This window comes from Rissa tridactyla, chromosome 3 (assembly GCF_028500815.1).
Source record: "Rissa tridactyla isolate bRisTri1 chromosome 3, bRisTri1.patW.cur.20221130, whole genome shotgun sequence".
NCBI classification, from domain to species: domain Eukaryota; kingdom Metazoa; phylum Chordata; class Aves; order Charadriiformes; family Laridae; genus Rissa; species Rissa tridactyla.
In genome coordinates, this window is record NC_071468.1 from 5,927,453 (window position 1) to 5,945,369 (window position 17,917).

Genomic DNA, 17,917 nt, shown 5'->3' on the forward strand with positions numbered 1-17,917 from the left:
GAGAAGAAAGTACGTAGTCTGCTGGCTGCCTGAGCGCTCTGTGTCATCACTCCTCTTAGTATAAATGAGTATGTTTCAAGGTTTGTATCGTGAGTGGATTTTCAGAATTAATGCCCAGGAATCTATTGCAGACTGTAGTTCGTAAGGAGGCAATTTTAGAAAGGTTGGGCAGGTCGACTTGAAGGGGTGACGCGGGGAATGAAATGAGGTGCGAGAAGTCTTTACCTCAGATTTCTTTGGAAGCCTCTCTTATGCTTGTTTGTTTTCTTTTACTGTTCTTTGCCTTGGTAACTTGGTAGCAATTCAGTCTTCCTCCTTCCTCCCACCCCAAGTCTCCTACGACTTGAGAATCTTGTGCAGCTGTGCAATAGAGAAATAAGGACAAGAGGATAGCGAAGATGGATTTACTAGTTGTCTACAAATGTGTTAACGTGTACTACCTACGGCTGGGCAGGCCCTGAGTCAGGTGGGGGAGTTGTACGTGCACACAGTGTTGTGGTGCAACCTGGGGAGCAATTTGGTCTGCACCGAGTTTGCAGGTTGGAAGGTCTCAGAGTCCCACCGCTGGTTGCTCACACCTACCCACAGCTGAACCTCTGCAGCAGGAGCTGCTTTCAAAGTGTTCGGCAAGACTTGGTCATTTGGGAGCACGGATGGACAAAATGCAGCTGTAGATTAACACCGGGGGACCGAGAAGAGAGACAATACTTGCTCCAACGTTGTGTGATGTGATGACAGCCATGGGGCTGTGCCGACCTGCTCTCTGCATCTGGGTGAAAATCCCCACCTCTGGCTGGGGAAAAGTGTTCTTTAGGTGCTAAGTGACAAGAAGTTTCTTCTTTAGTGGTGAGGCTTTCCCAAAGATGGAAAGAGAGTTATATTTTATTCAACCTTTTAGGCACAGTCTGAAAAATCTGAAAATAAAAATGTTCTTGCTTTTTGAGTGACATATTATCTTTCTGGAAAGGGTGCTGTAAATATAATTCAGTCATGTTCTTTCTTGTCGTCATAGGAAAATGATTTGATTTTCCTCCTAATAGTCAAGCATAATGCTTAAAAAAAAAAGTGCCTATGAATTATTACTGCAGTTTCAATAGCTGTAATAGATGCATTGCAGCCAAAAATCTGTTTGAGCTGTTTTTGCTGTTTCTATAGAGAAGTGTGTTATCCTGAGTTATACTGTACATTATTAACAATTTTTAGAAAGTATTGGAAAGATGAACGTTGTCAGGAAAAGTTAACGAGAGAAACATAATTCTCTGAGAAGCCAGCAAATGAGAGTTTGCAATGGGGATGTTGGCTGGGTATCAGAAGAGACTTTTTTAGCAGTGGAAACTTTGGTTACAGTGAGGTATAGCAGGTCTTAGCTGTGTCTCTTAAGTCTTTCAAACATAATAACTGAAATCCTAGAACTTGACTCATTCGAGAACTAGAATGGTAATTGTAGGTGCATTCTGCAGTGCCAAGAAGAATAATCTTGAATAGCAGATTTATGGCAGTAGGTGACACTTTGTTACTCTTATTTTCTTCTGATATGAAGTATGATGAATTTTGTCTCAGATCTACTTGCTTTACTGCAGGGAAGGTGATGTTACTTGTTGCAGGAGTCCTTTGGAAGCTGCTGTGGAAATGTGTGGGGCTGTTTTTAATTTGTGTCTTTCTTTACTGTTAGGTTTCAGTGAGGGCAAGAGCAGGCAAATATAGAAAGACTGAAGTTCAGTGGCACTCTTTGCAATATAAGTCTGCACGCATTTATTATTACTATCATTGTATCTTTTTCAAAGGCAATTTATATATGGCAATATTTGTTCCCTGCTAGCACTTTGTAGAAGATAGCCCGAAGTCTGAAGCGGTCTTTTTATGCTCTGTAAAAGCAAAGTAACTGTGACAGTGATGACCTAGCAGTGTAGTTGATCCATGGGGTATAGACACATGAAAGTTTTAAGGATCTTGAGCTAATATAACAGTATGTGACAGCCAAAAGGGAGGATTTGTTCTGTCTTCTCCAAACTGTGTTGCCCCATCTTCTCTTTTCTAGCCACACCGTTCTGCCACTTGGGTATCTCTCCATGAGCCAGTTCACCTCAGTGACGTGTCAGAAATCTGAATGAAAACAATAGTGGATAGTTTTCAGATGGTTTCTGAGTTGCATCTGAGGGAAGAATCCAGCCAGCAAAAAGGAAGTCAGGCACTTCTTTGAAAATGGCTACAAGTGGCTTTGTTTTAGAAGAAAAGATTATTTACCCCATTTTCCTTTATAGAATCACAGAATTGTTAGGGTTGGAAGGGACCTTAAAGATCATCTAGTTCCAACCCCCCTGCCCTGGGCAGGGACATCTCCCACTAGATCAGGTTGCTCAGAGCCCCATCCAGCCTGGCCTTAAAAACTTCCAGGGATGGGGCTTCCACCACCTCTCTGGGCAACCTGTTCCAGTGTCTCACCACCCTCATGGTGAAGAACTTCTTCCTAACGTCCTGTCTGAATTGACCCATCTCTAGTTTTAATCCATTCCCTCTAGTCCTACCATTACCCGACATCCTAAGAAGTCCCTCACCAAGTTTCTTGTAGGCCCCCTTAAGATACTCGTAGGCCACTATAAGGGCTTCTCGGAGCCTTCTTTTCTCCAGACTGAACAACCCCAACTCTCTCAGTCTGTCCTCATAGGAGAGGTGCTTCTGATCATCCTCATGGCCCTTCTCTGGACACGTTCCAGCACATCCATATCTTTCTTATAGTAGGGGCTCTGGAATTGGGCGCAGTACTCCAGGTGGGGTCTCACGAGAGTGGAGTAGAGGGGGAGAATCACCTCTCTCGACCTGCTGGCCACGCTTCTCCTGATGCAGCCCAGGATACGATTGGCTTTCTGGGCTGCTCGTGCACACTGACGGCTCACGTTGAGCCTCTCGTCCGCCAGCACCCCCAAGTCCTTTTCCTCTTCTTATGTAGTCTTCCAGAGTATTAGACCCAGACTTGGACCAGAAAGATGCAGAAGAACATCCCTCTAGGTCTTGGTCTCAACAATTCACTCACTCAATGAGTGTAGGAGCAACTAGTCCAAGTGTGGATAACTGTCCCTGTTGTTTACTGTTTATTTTGATTTGATTTTGTCAGCTATGCTGGATATAAAGCTGCATATTTATTTCTTTAAAGAGCATTGCATTTTGGATAATCTAGAGCTACTTCTTGAGTCACTGTAAGATAATACTAGTAATGGTATATGTTGCTTTTAAAATTGGAGATCTTGGGTATGATACTTTGATGGAAAATCTAGCTTTTTGATGACGACAGTTTCACTGCAGTGTCAGGGAAAGCTGGCTGCAAATGGTTGAGCTGAAAGTGGATGTTAAGTCAAAGATGTTTGTAGAATTTCTGAAAAAGGAATGAGGAAGACCAAGGTAACTGTTGATTTTTTGTAGAAGTCTCAAGAAATTGATGGAAAAAAACAACAGCCAGGGATTTTGCTGTTTACAGTCTTCTGTTTAGAAAGCAGAGGAGTATCATAGAAACAATAATGTATAACAGTAGAAAGTTTTTATACTGGAAAATACCTAGTTTATTCTGTGTATCTTGCCATCTACCCTCATCCTGGAGCAGGAAATGGTTTGATGCCTTGCTGCTCCTTCACTCATCAGCAAGCAATAAGAAATATCTGTGGCCATCCATTATATTCTTGCTTTTATACTGTGTTTTATCTATATTACAATAGGACAGGGATTTGTTTCCGACACGTGCAAAGGGTGAATACTTTACTCGAGACAGGCTGAGAAGCCTAGGCTTTCCTTCTGTTTTTCCCTAGGCAGTGAAAGGAAAATGTTTGGCATGGCTCCAATTGTGCTAGCTTAATTTGAAGGACCATCTTGTATCACCATGCTCTGAAAATTGCTTTCCATAAGTGATTTATCTGTTTCTGGCATGGATAGCTGGATGGTTACACTACAGAGGCAATTAAGCATACTGAGTGAAATCCCAACTTAATTGCATACAATGGTAAAACACCCTTTGATACCAATGGGACCAAGGTTTCTCACCCTTATTCTCAAAGGTCCCATGTCATAGAAAACAAGGAGAGCTAACCAAAAGTTGCATCAAAGTCTATTTAAGTTTCTTTAAAATGAAAGACTTTTACTTCATTTGGGAATCAAAAAGGAATGTGGTTTATAGAATTATAAATTCAAGATTGTAATTTCAGAAGCTATTCAACACATTAAGCATTAATAACTGTATTACTGTTTTATTTATTAGACTACATGTTTAAAGATATTGCAAAAGAGTGCAAAGATAAAGATTGCAATTATGATTTACATAAATGTTTGGTTTTGCAGTAAATGTTTTTGGATAATTGGAGAGTAGCAAAGTTACTGAAACACTGGAAAGTCTCTTATGAAACATCTTCTGTTTTGGTTCCATCTATGTTTAGGAAGCTCAATGCTAACAATTCTCTTTTTGTTCTTCTTGCAGCCAATTCCAGCCTTCTTGGAGGTGGGGGAGGTGAGTCTTTGCTTAATGCTGTACTTATTCTTAAATAAATGTGACGTATACGCTGAGCAAATGTGGTGTTTAGTTGGTTATGAAACTATGTATGGTAGGCTCAAAAGGTAGAAAAGTAAAATTATTAGATGGAAAAACTCACCCAAGTCAATAACATTTCCTATCATCAAGGGGCAGGGTGTGTGCCTGCTGCTGAATCTGGGTTCCCCTCTCAATTAGGCTGGGGCTGACCCGTATATGGGGCTAACTGAAACATGAAGGAACTGAACTGCCTTATGTTATGTTGTGTTTAAGTAGTTAGGATTTTTGTTTAATTTACTTCAAGGGAACCCTGAATGCATGTTAAGTAAATAGCTTTTTTTTAAAAAAAGTTAAATAATTAAAGCATGGTAAAAACTCTTTTTGTAAGTTCATGAGGTTTTATTTTCACTTTTTTAAAAACCCTGGTTGCTTACCCCCTTCTGCTTGCTGGAATACTTAAGTAGATTTCAATACAAATCTTTGGTGCATGTAAGAGATGCTAACAACATGTACATTAGTAAGACAGAGAAGCGTAAGCACACGTAGTGGGTATTGTTTCCAAATATGTGGGTGCTGTAGATCGATGCTATTTTGCTTTTTGTAGTACTGTGGCTGTAGCAGCTTACATGAGTGTTAACAACTCAGGAAAAAAAAAAAAAAACAAAAAAAAAAAAACAAAACAAAACCCCAAAACCACCAAAACACATGAAAAGCTTGATCTCAGTTTTCTGTGACTTCCCCTCCCTCCCAGAGGGAAGCAAAAGAGCTCAGTTCTGGAAATTTCACAGTGCAGGAGCAGTACGGGTAGGGACTAATCTTCCTTCCTGGCTGGAGTTAAAAGGACTTGATGATCAGAGCTTACATATGCAAGGTTAAAGGAAAGGCCTCTGTAAAAAGACAGAAGATCCCTGTTGCTTGTGAGGCTTGAGGACAAGTCCTCAAAGCTTTTGTTTTAACAGCCTTAACTGAACGGGCCTCTCTTATTCCTGGGCAAGGAAAAGGTGCTGGACAACTGCACCCGCTCTAAATAAAAGAGTTCATATTTCTCAGCTGTGTGTCTGGACATTAAAGTACAGGGAAGCCTTACCTGGTAATCCTGTTGGATTAATCTGTTTCTTTTGATGCAAGTTAGTTGTTTGCAGTATACCGAATTTTTCTTTATTTAAGAGATAATCCTTTAAAAGGTAATCCTTCGCTAGCCGTTCATGTTCCTGCGGAGCCATCCATGTACCTTCTCTCCAGTGCTTGCTCCCAGCTGGTAAAGTCAAAAAAATAGAAAAATATAAATCAATGCAAATGTTCAAATTCCAATCAGGTTCCCAGAGCACTGCTGCTGCTGAAAGGATTTGGCTATTGACTTTCTGTGGTATTTATTCAGCTGGACCATACTTCAAAAGCTGATGTCCGATCAGCGTGGCACAAGATAACGTGGCTCTCCTTCTGTGGCAGATGGGATGAGCCCACACTGCCAGTCAAGGGGGGATTTTTCCTGTATTTTTTGTGCTTGAAGTGGGGGAGTACTCACTCAAGTTAAGGTATTGGCAATGAAAAACACCTGCCCCCCCCCCAACTTCCTGGTCTCCTGTCCCCTCAGGGCGGGCTGAGGTGATGGCAGCGCAGGAGGCTGGGGCAGTGGGCTGCTGCACCTTCTCTCCTGCTTCTCCCCTCCCTCCTCCTGCCCTGGCAGCATTTTGGGCTTGTACCCACCATTTCTGGAACAATTTTCCTCAGTGGCATTGGGAAGCTTCTGTGGCAGGTTGAGTTTTGGCACACAGTAGGTCCCTTGGGTCCTCCCACAGAGGAGGTCTCCCTGCAGACTGCCCCTGGCCAGAACTCCACAAAACACGATGCTGGATCCTTTGGATCTCCGGTGGAAGGATGACGACATGCCCCGTTGCTTGTGATGCAGGTAAAATACTAAATTTGACTATTTTATGGCTGAGAGTTTGACGGCTGATGGTTGAGGGGCTGCATTTGTGCTCTGGGGGTGCCCTTGTGTAGGATGGCTGACGTGTCCTCGCAGTGCACTTGCTTAGGTTTTTCCAAGTCTTTTGAGGAAAAATTGTGAGAATTTTGTTGCCAAAGTACTCCCAAGTTTGGGCAGCCACCTTGGGGTGTCCGTGTCTCCATCCTTGGGTGCATGCACTGCCTGTGCCCTTTCGGAGGAGGGGAAGGGTGCGCGGGGCTGGGGACTGGAGCTTGCCCAGGGGGAGCACAAGATGGAGGCGCCTCTGACCGACCCGCCCGCCTGCCGCAGGCAGACGAAAACCGGAGCCCCTGCTTCTTGGCAAAATGACTCGTCACTGACAACGTGCATTTCTCTGTAGAAAGGATTGTTTTGTTTCCAACTGAAGGATTTTGGATTTAAAATTCTGGATACATTTTTTTTTCCCCCTTTTTCCAGAAGGAAGTGGCGGCAGCGCTCCGCATGAAATATTGCTAGTGAATTATTAAAACTTTATTATATACGTAAACACCAAAGCCTTCTTTTGATTGCAGATGCTGAATATTTATGATAATGCATAATACCAGTGTAGTTTATCCAATAATGGGATTCAGATCTCTTCAGTAACACTCATTAATTTAATCTCTTTGTCACTGCTGGGGGTATGAATACATATCTTAGTTTTACAGAAAATGAAAACCAGAAATTTCCACTTGTCTAAGCTCATGCAACAGGTTTTGTGATTTTGAGCTGCTCTTGAGTTGTTCTCTGTTAGAAATCTTTCCAGAATTGAACACAAATTAGTTGGAAATAGTTATTTGAACACCCTGATGTAACGTTTGCGAATGACTCGATATGTTTGTTAAAACCATCTTCCGGAGGAGAACTGTTGAGGACCCCAGTGGGCGATGTTGTCAGTAAATGTAGCGCATTTGGATATAAGTTCAGGTGCTGGTGGTTTTGGGCAGCTGCCTGTCATCCCTGCGTCACCTTGGAGCCACATCAGGGCACCCGCGTACTTTGATTTCCCAGAGCCAGAGTAATGATTTGTTCTTGCTTTCCCCATTTAAATGCTGTCTTTTCATTTTCATGACCATTTGGAATGAAGAGATAAAAGCACAAAAGACACCAGAAACAATTTTTCACAGAACTGTTTAATCATAGAATCGAAAAACCCACGATAGAGTCTTAGAAGAATCTTTAGTTAAATATAGATGTTGAAGATGTTTCTTTCTGCTTTTCAAATAACTCTGAAGTTTCCAGGATTTCATTATGAGTTTGGTGAGTGAACCTTTTTTTCTTTTCATTCTTTACTGGTTTTAATAATTGATTTTTAATTAGAAGGCATATTTCACTTTCAGGTCTAGATTTATCATGCATTCAGCGTTTGACTGCTCCTATTAACTTGCACAGAGCATTATGACTTATTTGTGCATTGTGTATTATTTGTCCCATTATGTTCAACAGTGCAAAGGTGAAAATTATTAAGAAAATTGCCTGCATTTGGCAGGAGTGAGGAAAAAACATCTGATATTTTGAGAAAGTGACCCCTTTTAAAAATGTATCGTGAAGTTTTGGCTGTTGAGAAATCGAAGTGCCCTATTTTGCATGGCAGTTTTTTTCTTTACGTTCTTTTATAGCTGTGTCAAGGAATGAAAGTATGTGATTTCAGGCACTTTGTTAATGCAAAGTGAGCAAGAGCTGAGACTTCTCCTTCCCTCTTATGGTTTTGGATAATCTGTGGGGCTCTTTTCCTTGGGGTATTCGAGTTCTTGTTGCGTGCCGATTCCCTGATTGGCTTGCTTTCTTTGACCTTAATTTGAGGGTCTATTTAAAATAGCAAGCTAGGGATTTTTATTGGTTTTTTTTCTTCATAGGATTTTATTGCCTATGCTGGAGCCGGAGGAGGAGACATCATCATTTAGTGTCCTGTTATGAACGTAATTTTTGCCTGCTCTGTACTTGAAAATTGTAATTTTGTCTTTAAAAAACTTTGAGAGGAGACAGGTTATGTTCGCAGTTTTTTGAAAGCATTGTTTGGACCCTGTTTAAGTTGGTTGCCCCAAAAGGTCTGTCTGGTTTCCTCTTTCTCTCCATCTCTCTCCTTTTTTTGGCCAGTGTAACTATATCTTTCTAGGGCTTTTGCTGGCATGGAAAAAGTTAATTCCTATATAGCCGTAAGTGTGTTAGCATATCTTAAATGTAGACCAGACCTACCTCTCCAGTCTGCCAAGATACGGTTTGTAGGCATGTCATTTTAAGCAACTGTTATGGCATGGGGAACTTGTATTGTGTTCATGATCACAGCAGGGAACTGGGTTTCTCTGCATGTTATCGAGTAGACTCCATTTTGAAAGTGGGATTTACTTACTGCCTTTGTTCGTCTCTAGCTCTGTGTTAGATTATAATCGTGGCGAAAGAAGTGTTTTCTCCTGCTAGGAAGAAATTACCACAGACTGACTTCTATCCTGGAAAATGGGTTTATCAGGAGGGAAATGAGCTATGCAGTGCCTGGAGTCTTTTGCTGAGCCCGGGCACAAAATCACAGGACGGAGGAGATGGACTTTGTGTGAGGGTCGGTATGCCACGTCAAAATGCGGGCAGCTACGCTTGCCTACGAGCATCTAGTGCCACATCATCCCAGTGGGCTCTCTGAGGTACAGGCGTGGGTCTGGCAGATAGGACACGAGGTTGGGTGGCGTTCTGCGCCAACTGATGGTCGCATAGGTCACTCTGGGACAGCTGAGGTACCAGTAGGTACCTGTGTTTGAGCATCTGTATTGCACCACTTGGTTCCAAATTGGTGGTGCGGTTGTTCATCTTCAAAGATAGGTATAGCAGGTCTGTAGCGCAACCATCTTGGCTGCTGCTAATGCTGTAGAAATAGAGGATAACTGCTGATGGGGTGCTGCTGCAAAGTCAATGGTGTTTGCCAGCCACCCTGTCTATTTGTCAATTAATTGCAGGCTAATGAGTTCAAAAAGCCAGTGATTATCCTGTCAGTAGTGGCAGGAAGGAACAGCTGACACAAATATCTTTTCTTGACATCCCTCCCCTTGGCCAGGGATAAAGTTTTTATTCGCACGGCTGTGGCTTAGATTCACTACTAACCATTTCCAGCCACCTTCTGATAGTGAAATCTTTACCAAAAGAAGGCAGGCTTTGCACTGTCTGAATCGTAACTTGACATTGACTTACATGGCAAATGAGTATTCATGATGCTGAGAAGTAAAAGTTGTACAAGAGAAAATTGGAGGCAGGAATGAGACAAGTTGCAAAGCACCACATAACAATCTAAAAGGAGAATACTTTAAATATTAGACTGGCCCTACGCTAGCCCGTTCAAAATGTATAGGAGGAAGAAGACAAGCCTGTTTTTTCCTGAACCAGGATGAGATGCTCTCTGTTTTGGATTTCACAGGGCTTGGGCTTGATATTTACATAATTTAAATGCAAGTGAAGCAAGGGTTTAAATCCAAAGTTCAAATTTGTGCATGACGTGCCCATAACATGAATGCATCCCTTGAGAGGAAAAGAGTGAGTTTGGGAAAGGAGCACTGACAGGATTCTTTCATCAAGAAAATAAGCATTATTATTTTGTATTTTTTTTGTGTGTCAGTCTGTTGGCATTTTCTTGTATCATGTCAAATGCGTTTGTCAGATTGGGGTGTGCTTGCAACAAATGGCTTCATGGAACAAATGTGCTTCGTCTGGGATTTCAGCTAGCTTCAAAGCTTTCAGTTGCTTTGTACACTGCGCCGTCCTATCTTAGGTATTTAGATAATGGCTAGGAAGGTACAAAGATTTTCCTAGTGAATAATAATGATCATGTAGAAGAACTGATAATTTAAGGCAAATGGCCGTTTGCCTTTGTTGCTAATTAATCCGTTTCTGCTAGAAGATTGCTGCTGCAATTCTGTAGGGTTGTTAAAGTGTTTTATCTCTTTTTACTATTTGCATGCTGTTCTTTTTCATCTCTGTAAATAGAGTGGGTTTGAGAGGGCTGTATCCACCAGTTCCCCCACTGTGACAGTACATCAGCCAATTAAAAGTTTAATATTTATGCATTTATGTATTTCTTTCTGTGCGGCTGTAATACTAGTTCCATTGGTAGCCCGGTAGCTCAGGCTAGACTGCAACCCTTTCAAGGTGTTTGGTTCATCCCAAAATCTTGTTATTATTTATGAGCGTTTTGTTGGATTAGATCAAAGCAAATAGATTTCTCTGTAATTTAACTGTTTTTATAGAATTTATTCAAACTTCCTGTGTAAGCAAAGTCTTTCTTTACAGGTCATTTATTCTGGATATGTTTTTTTCTTTCTTTCTTCAATCTGTGTGTGTATGTTTGCTTTTTGCCTTCTGTCATTGCAATGGATATTTCCATGTGAGTTTTAGTTCAGCTTTAATTAAAATTAGTGGGTTTTCTCATTTTGTAGTGCATCTAGAGACATAGTGATGATAGCTCTATAAATAAATAAGCACAGTTTATTTCAAAAGACCTTAAACCCAAACTGCCATGACTGTATTTAAAGTGTATGCTCTGCTGTCTAGAATTGTTGGGCTTTATGTGGTTTGCGGTTTATTTTTTTGTTTGTTTAAATTATGATATGTATTTTGCTCTTTGACTAGATAGGATGCTAACTTGCTTTCTCCAGTTGTTTTATACATTCTTATAGGTAATAATCATAAACAGGAAGTTTCTGGGTTGATTTTAAGTATTTCTCAGTTGTTCCATAATTGTATCCTGTTAATTACAATTTCCCAGCAGTTATTTAAAAAAAAAAATAAATTATGTTTTGCTATTTACAGGAACTGACACAGGTATGTGATCAGGTGTTAGGTTTCAAACATGTACATATATTTGTTGGTGCACATTAATGACTTCCCTAACATTGACTTTTGTTTAAAACACACATTCAGCCTGTGATCCTTTAAAGTGGTGCTCCTGTTCCAGCCAGTTGTGTGGGAACATGACTGTATGTTGCTGTCATGAAAGTAATCTAAAATTTAGTGTTTCCAGGCATACTTACTCACTGCTGTCCTTAGCTTTTTATTATTGCTGCTGTGTTGACTTAATTAGGCGTTAGAAGGTGATGTTTTATTTTTCACTCATCACTTACTGAATGCTGAATCCACAACACTCTCAGCTCTTGCTTAATTGTGAGGCCTTTTTCTTGCTCAGATAAGGGAGTCAGTGTGACAGTCTCATTTTGTTTAATTTTGTTATGAGGTAATTAGAGTGTTACTTACCCACAACTAAAAAATGAACGTATACAGCTTCTGCCATATACATGGCTTTCATATATGGTGACATGCGTGTATATATGTACATGTTTTTGTGACTGAATCTTGCAGTCTTTTCAGAAAGTCAGACTTTGTGTGTGTGTGCACACATGTGCATGTGCATAGATAAAAAATATGGCATTAATTTTGTTAGACTGGGAAAGGCCTTTAGTTCATGGTCGCTGAAAATTTAAGGTGCTTTTGATAAAAATCCAAGCCGAAAAGGCAGGCAGTTATGTAAGGAATGTATTCCTTTCTTTTTTCCTTTTTGTTTCGTGCTATGGGACAGAGCTGCAAATCAGGATGAGAGATCACAACCCTTCCCTAATCCGCAGTTATCACATGATGTATAAGGCAATTCACGGTACGTTTGTTACGTGAATTGGATATATGCTCTAAAAATGTTAAACGCTTTTTCCATATATAGACAAATACGTATATGTCTCTCATGTTTGTCTTGTAAGCAGAAAATACAGTTATTTTTTCATTTACCAAAGTGCTGCTCGGGCATCTTAGGATACTTTGGTTGAGACTCTCCCTCTGTAGCTGAAGGTGAAGAGCACAGCTCCCAGGATGAAAATAGTCTGGGAGTGCAGGAAGCGACACGTGTGGCTGTGTGCTACGACAAGAATAGAGTAAGTCAGACATTGGAGTGTATATATGTGCCACTCTATGGAAGACAGTTTTTAAAATTAAGCATTTGGTTGGTTTCCTGAAAGAAAAATCTGTAAATTGGGACACCTGTCAAAGTTGTTCAGTTTCACGCCCAACAATCTCGACAGTGTCCCTTTTGCTGAGGTAAGAATGAAGCGAGCGCTGCGGTGAAGACATGTTTTGTTAGGCTCAAACAGGGGTGGTGGCGTTCTTAAATCTGTTTTTCAGATTTAAGGTCTACAGCTATTTTCCTGGATCTGTAACAGAAGTACTGACTATTCAGTAGGAGGAAAAGGCGATTTAACACATTTATTTTTTCAGCTGATATTAAAAGAAATAGAAAAAATGAAATAAAGGGATGATGGCGGTACTTGACTTGTAGGCACAGAGGCACTTTTGAATATCAGCCCACTTAATGACGCTTTCATGCTGGTATGCCTAAATACAAAACAAAGACTTTAATCAGTCGAGAGTTCCTTAAAAGTATCTCCTAAGCCTCAGGCTCGTTACTTTCTACATCGAATGTGTATACAGGTGTGAGCAGCAAGGCAGGGAAAAGGCATAGAAAAATGGCAACAACTTGCTGATTTGCTGATCGTTGTTGGCTATTCTTTTTAAAATGCGTGAGCGTCCAATAAAATGAAAAGATGGACATTGCATAATGCTAGCGCGTCTCCAGAAGGAGGGAGAAGATCGCTGTAACTATTTCTGCTGAGGTACTTGGACACTTGGAAAACCAGCATTCCCCAAAGGTCAGAGACTGGAGGTTCTTGTTGTCCTTAACGCCCCACCTCACATAATGGAAAGAATTTACAGTAGTTTCTTAAAGCAATTAGTTGTTAGTCACTATATTTTCAAAGAAAATCTTGAATAAAACCCAGGATTAACTACAGAGGCAAGCAAAAAGCAAGTATCGAAATTACTGATATTATAGAAAGAGTTTACAACTCTGTTCTTGCCACATAGAATGAAGGATTATGAAATCAGGCCTGCATTCACCTCTCACCTTCTATTTCAAATTTTCTGCTCTTTCCCTAGAGCTTCACTACTCGTTTATGAGTTGCTCATTGCTGATCACATTTTTCCAAAGTTCCTTTGTTCTGTGCAAAATGCTTACAGATAATAACGTGCAGCTTTTCGAAAGCCAAGAAAGTCTCCAGCAGAGCAGCTGGCAAGATGGTAGAGTCTTGGAAAGATCTGTCCTTCTTCGTTTTCTGTGTGCCTGTCTTTCCAATTCTCTTCCTTCCGTTTTGAGAACCATCTATCAAACAGACAGTATAAAGTGGAATGAACTTTTGGCATAATAAAAAAAAAAAAGAGAGAGAGAAATGTGGTGATTGCTAACGAAGGATTGAAACTCTTACATAGGTGGAACTGATTTTTAAGAGACGTTAATGGAAAACCTGCGTGTACAAGTCTGTCTCTGCAGTTACTCATCTTTCCTAGTGGGTAATATTGGACGGTAACGCAGCTTCCAGTTGCTAATTTTCATTCTAATGCCATACGGCAAACTGCAAAGTAGACAGTCCCTATGATTTAAGAAACAAATAAAAAAGCTCCCTGCCCTTTTGAGGGCTTCAAGTTTAGCCTGAATGACTTTATACATTCAATTTAGACTTTATTTTTAAAATCAGTTGTAGTGGGGGAACAGTAAACTGAGATGCGAAGTAAGCGAGAACAGGAGCTGCTGAAGATGGCTTTGCTATGAAAGAAAACACATGATGAGTCTCATCCGTATGAGCGTTATTATCACAGAATCTAAATTCTCCGCAGACCTTTGGTGCATTTATCCTAATTGCTCTGTAAACAGAGAAGTAATGTTTTCTCCATTTTACAGTTGGGAAAACGAGACAAGGAAACCGTATGTTTTGCAAAAGGTCCAGATAGAAAAGAGCAAGAATCAGCTCTCTGAAGGCAAAGCATAACTCGCTGGGGTTTCATAATGCCTGTATCAGTTTTGTGAATAGGGATTTTGATTCCTATCTGGAAGGAAGAGGAATTTTAATTTTAGTACCAGTTTCATGGGTAGAAACAGGATGATATTTGGAAAAAGAGAAAACATACTCTACTGAGAGCAACTTTCTGACGATTAGGCCTTAATTGGTTATAGAGCAGAAGGACCTCCAACTGGAAATAAGATACTGCTAGATAACCAGTATTACACTAATGCAGATAAAACTGAATATGGGAAAAATGTGATGTATTTGAGGCTGCCACCATTAGTAATTCTAAATAAACAGCAATTCACTGTTCTTATTTGGGGCCTTTCTACATTGAGTTAGAGAACGGCTGTTTACTTTTATTTTGAATTTGTATAGTATTAATAACAAAGCATTTGAATATCTTTTTGATGATAAAAAGACAGACTCTTCTGGATTAAGAAAGTATCTAATTTTATTATCTACCAAATCGAGCCTCTTCCAACAGCAGAAGAATTTCAATGATTCTCCCATTAAAAATGCTACCTTATAATTATGTGTAAAATAGTTTTCTTTTCTTTATAAAGTTGCCTTATTTACATCTTTTTCCTTGTTCTTATGTAAATGCCGTGTAATGTATAGGGTTTATCATTCAAGTTTCTTTGAACTTGATTTATCTTTTTAAAATTTGAAAGCGTATTTTTGCCATTTGGACTGACAGATCTGTAGTGTTGTAGTTTTGGCTACATACACAGTAGCAAAGAACAAAATATTTTTTGTCACACTTCTACTGTTACAGTTCAGTCTGTTCCTTTTACATTATCAGCTTGCTTCTCTGGGCTTCGTAAAGGCATCTGTTTTAATTTTTATTGGGCAGGGCTGTAACTTAGCAAACTCATGTAAGCTTCAGAAATCATTCACAAATGTGGACGATTAAATCAATTATGTCTTGGCTGAGTGATCTATGACTGTATTATACACACACAAAGTTTAAAGAATGTTATTAAGGTGTGAACCCAAGCACTTAAAGTTAGGAAGAGCCAAAATTAAAGTTGCCTGCAGGCTCACAGTCTCCATGCATATATGCGCTATGGTATTGCCTCTAACTGTACAATTGCACTGTTTTTCCAGGTGGAACCTTGTCTCAGTCATCCTCTTTCTTCCAAGCATAAACCGCCTTTCGGCTTTTTGTGTGCTTAAACTCTGGTCTGCAAACCAGTATTTGTTATGGTACTTATCATTGGTATATGATATCATAAGAAAATTAAAGATTTCATAGGTAATATATTTGTCTTCCCCAAATGTTATTTGGTGTTATCTTTATTAAAAGAAAAAAAAAGGAGAGATTAAGGTCACAATTCTATGCAACAGGGGACTATTTTCTGTAAAGAAGTGGAAGTCCTTACATTTCAAAAAATAGGTCTAGTAAATTCCAAGCAGTTCTGCAAACTGGAACTTGTACATCAACTCAGGATGTAACATTATAAATTTTCAGACTGAAATTCACCTTGAGATTCCCATCTTCTTCTCTACTTCTTGTTCCCAGTCCCACTACCTGCATTTTAGAGTTTACTGCTCCCTTAATCCCATCCATCCAGAAGTCTGTTGGCCTAAATTTACATATTAAAGAGGGGTTGGTTTAGGGAGGGGTTTTACTTGGGCAATTCACACTGTGGTCTTAAAAAAGTTTGCTTTGGGGTGATTAAGGAGCAGAGAGCTGGCTGAGGGGAGGAGTGATGGGTGTGGAAACAAGTGCAAAGGGGAAGAGATGAGTGATAACTTCCTCCGCTGCTGGGCAGATCGTAATGTGAGACCCTGTTCTCAAACATTTGGGGTGCGGGGAGTGAACGTCCCCTTTCTTGCTTCTTACCATAATGTTCACTTCTGAAAAGTAGTCTCCATGTCTAGCCAGTCACAGTTTCTCTCTGCTTCTGGCTCACAGTCTGATTTTTTTTTTTAGTGGGAAATAGTTCAGTTTTAGTCCCAGGCCAATTTCCCAGATTCCCTCTCTTTGAATTCGAGTGCCTGTGCCCTTTCACTGCCAGCTTCATTCTTATGCCCTGTCCTAATCACAGCTTTAGCCACCAGTCCCTTTCGTCTTGAATCCTACCGTCCAACCCTAAACGCAGGTGGTGCTCCGTCTCCTTCCTTTCACCAGTTTGTACTGTGACGAAGGGAAAAAGTGTTCTGACCAGGCAGTGATTTGTTGAGCCAAATGAATTCATTATTCAAGCAAATGAAAGAGAACTGCCAATTTTGGAGTTGCTGTAAGTGAAGAAAAAGTTTACGAAAGCCTGCAGTTACGGTTGTTATCTCTGTGTATCTTTTAATCACAATTTTGATTTAAAACAGTTAGCCCAACCTATCCGTACTGCAGTGGTCACCCCATCTGCTGTTCCATTGCTTTTAGGAATGAAGGCAGTATTGTCGGTGTAAAGGGATAAAACCCCTGGTGTTACTACCGTCTTTGTATTTCTTCACCCTTGATGATCGGCAATAATTTCTCCATGGGGATTATTTGTTCAAGGGTGGGGCCTCTGTTCAATCCAGATATAACCCAGCTGCGGTGGAATTTAGCCTCTCCTCTGGGTTTACAAGCAATTAGCGCTTCAGCCAGGGCTGCCTGCCCTCCCAGAGAACAAAAGATTCAGTAGAAAACTTGTCCCCTGAAATGACAGCCGGACAAAGAGTCGGCAGATTTATCAGACAATTATTTCGAGTCACTTTTTACAGCAAAGTAAAGTAGCATGACCTCACCATGGACCGAGACGAGACCTCTTCTATGTATAAGTTTATATGTAGATAACTAGTGGAGCGAGTGTCAAAAAAATGGATATTCTTAATAACGTAAGGTACGGATAACAGTCATATGTGAGTTTTGAAGGAAATTTGCTCTGATGACAGGTCAGTTTTTCATCAGGTGCTGGAAAATTGCAAACATATGATTATTCAAATAAGATGATATCTGCAAATAGGATATACTAAGCAAATACTGTAAAGTTCATATGCGATATTATTATCTTCTTCTCTCTTGAGAGTTGATTCGGCAGGAGCAGTTGAATTTTTTTAAACATAAAGAATGTGAACGTTTAGAGGAGATTGTTTCATTATAAAGGAAAAAAGTAGCAGTGCACATCAAATATTAAATAGAATTCTCTCTTTTTCAAAATTAGTTCCCACGTTTGATGCTATAAAATTCTAACAGTTGTGGGAGAGCTCCCAGAAGACCCTTCATTATGTCTCATTATTACAGCATATGTGAGGCCATAATACCTTTGGTTGCCATAGTTCCTTATTTAATCAAGAAAAAAAAATGCTTCATGGCTGCACAGCTGGGTAACCTTATGTATCTACAGTTTTCTCAAGAAACAATCCTATCTATGCGCCATACTATCTTAATGTGAATTTTGCTTCAAAAATCCGTAAACCAGACTCCTTTTTTTTTATTTCTTGACTACACGGTAAAGTTTTAGGTCAGACCCCAGTTTTGCATAGTGCTTCTCTGGCTTTTCTTGATAAAGGGAAGGTTTTCTTCCTTTTGCAAGGCCAAATGTGATTTCAGGCTTTAAGTCTTGCAGCACAAGGAAGGCAGAGAGTCCACACTGG

General features: G+C 40.2%; 1 protein-coding gene across 3 annotated transcripts in view; it reads left to right on the top strand.

Annotated features, from left to right (window-relative positions):
* Positions 1-17,917, top strand: part of MACROD2 (mono-ADP ribosylhydrolase 2) — an 891,460-nt gene that overhangs the window by 187,479 nt on the left and 686,064 nt on the right. For all 3 annotated transcript variants that reach the window (XM_054194034.1, XM_054194036.1, XM_054194035.1), the window contains exon 4: positions 4,460-4,489. In XM_054194034.1, the coding sequence (XP_054050009.1) occupies positions 4,460-4,489 (30 nt within the window). The remainder of the gene's footprint in view (positions 1-4,459; positions 4,490-17,917) is intronic.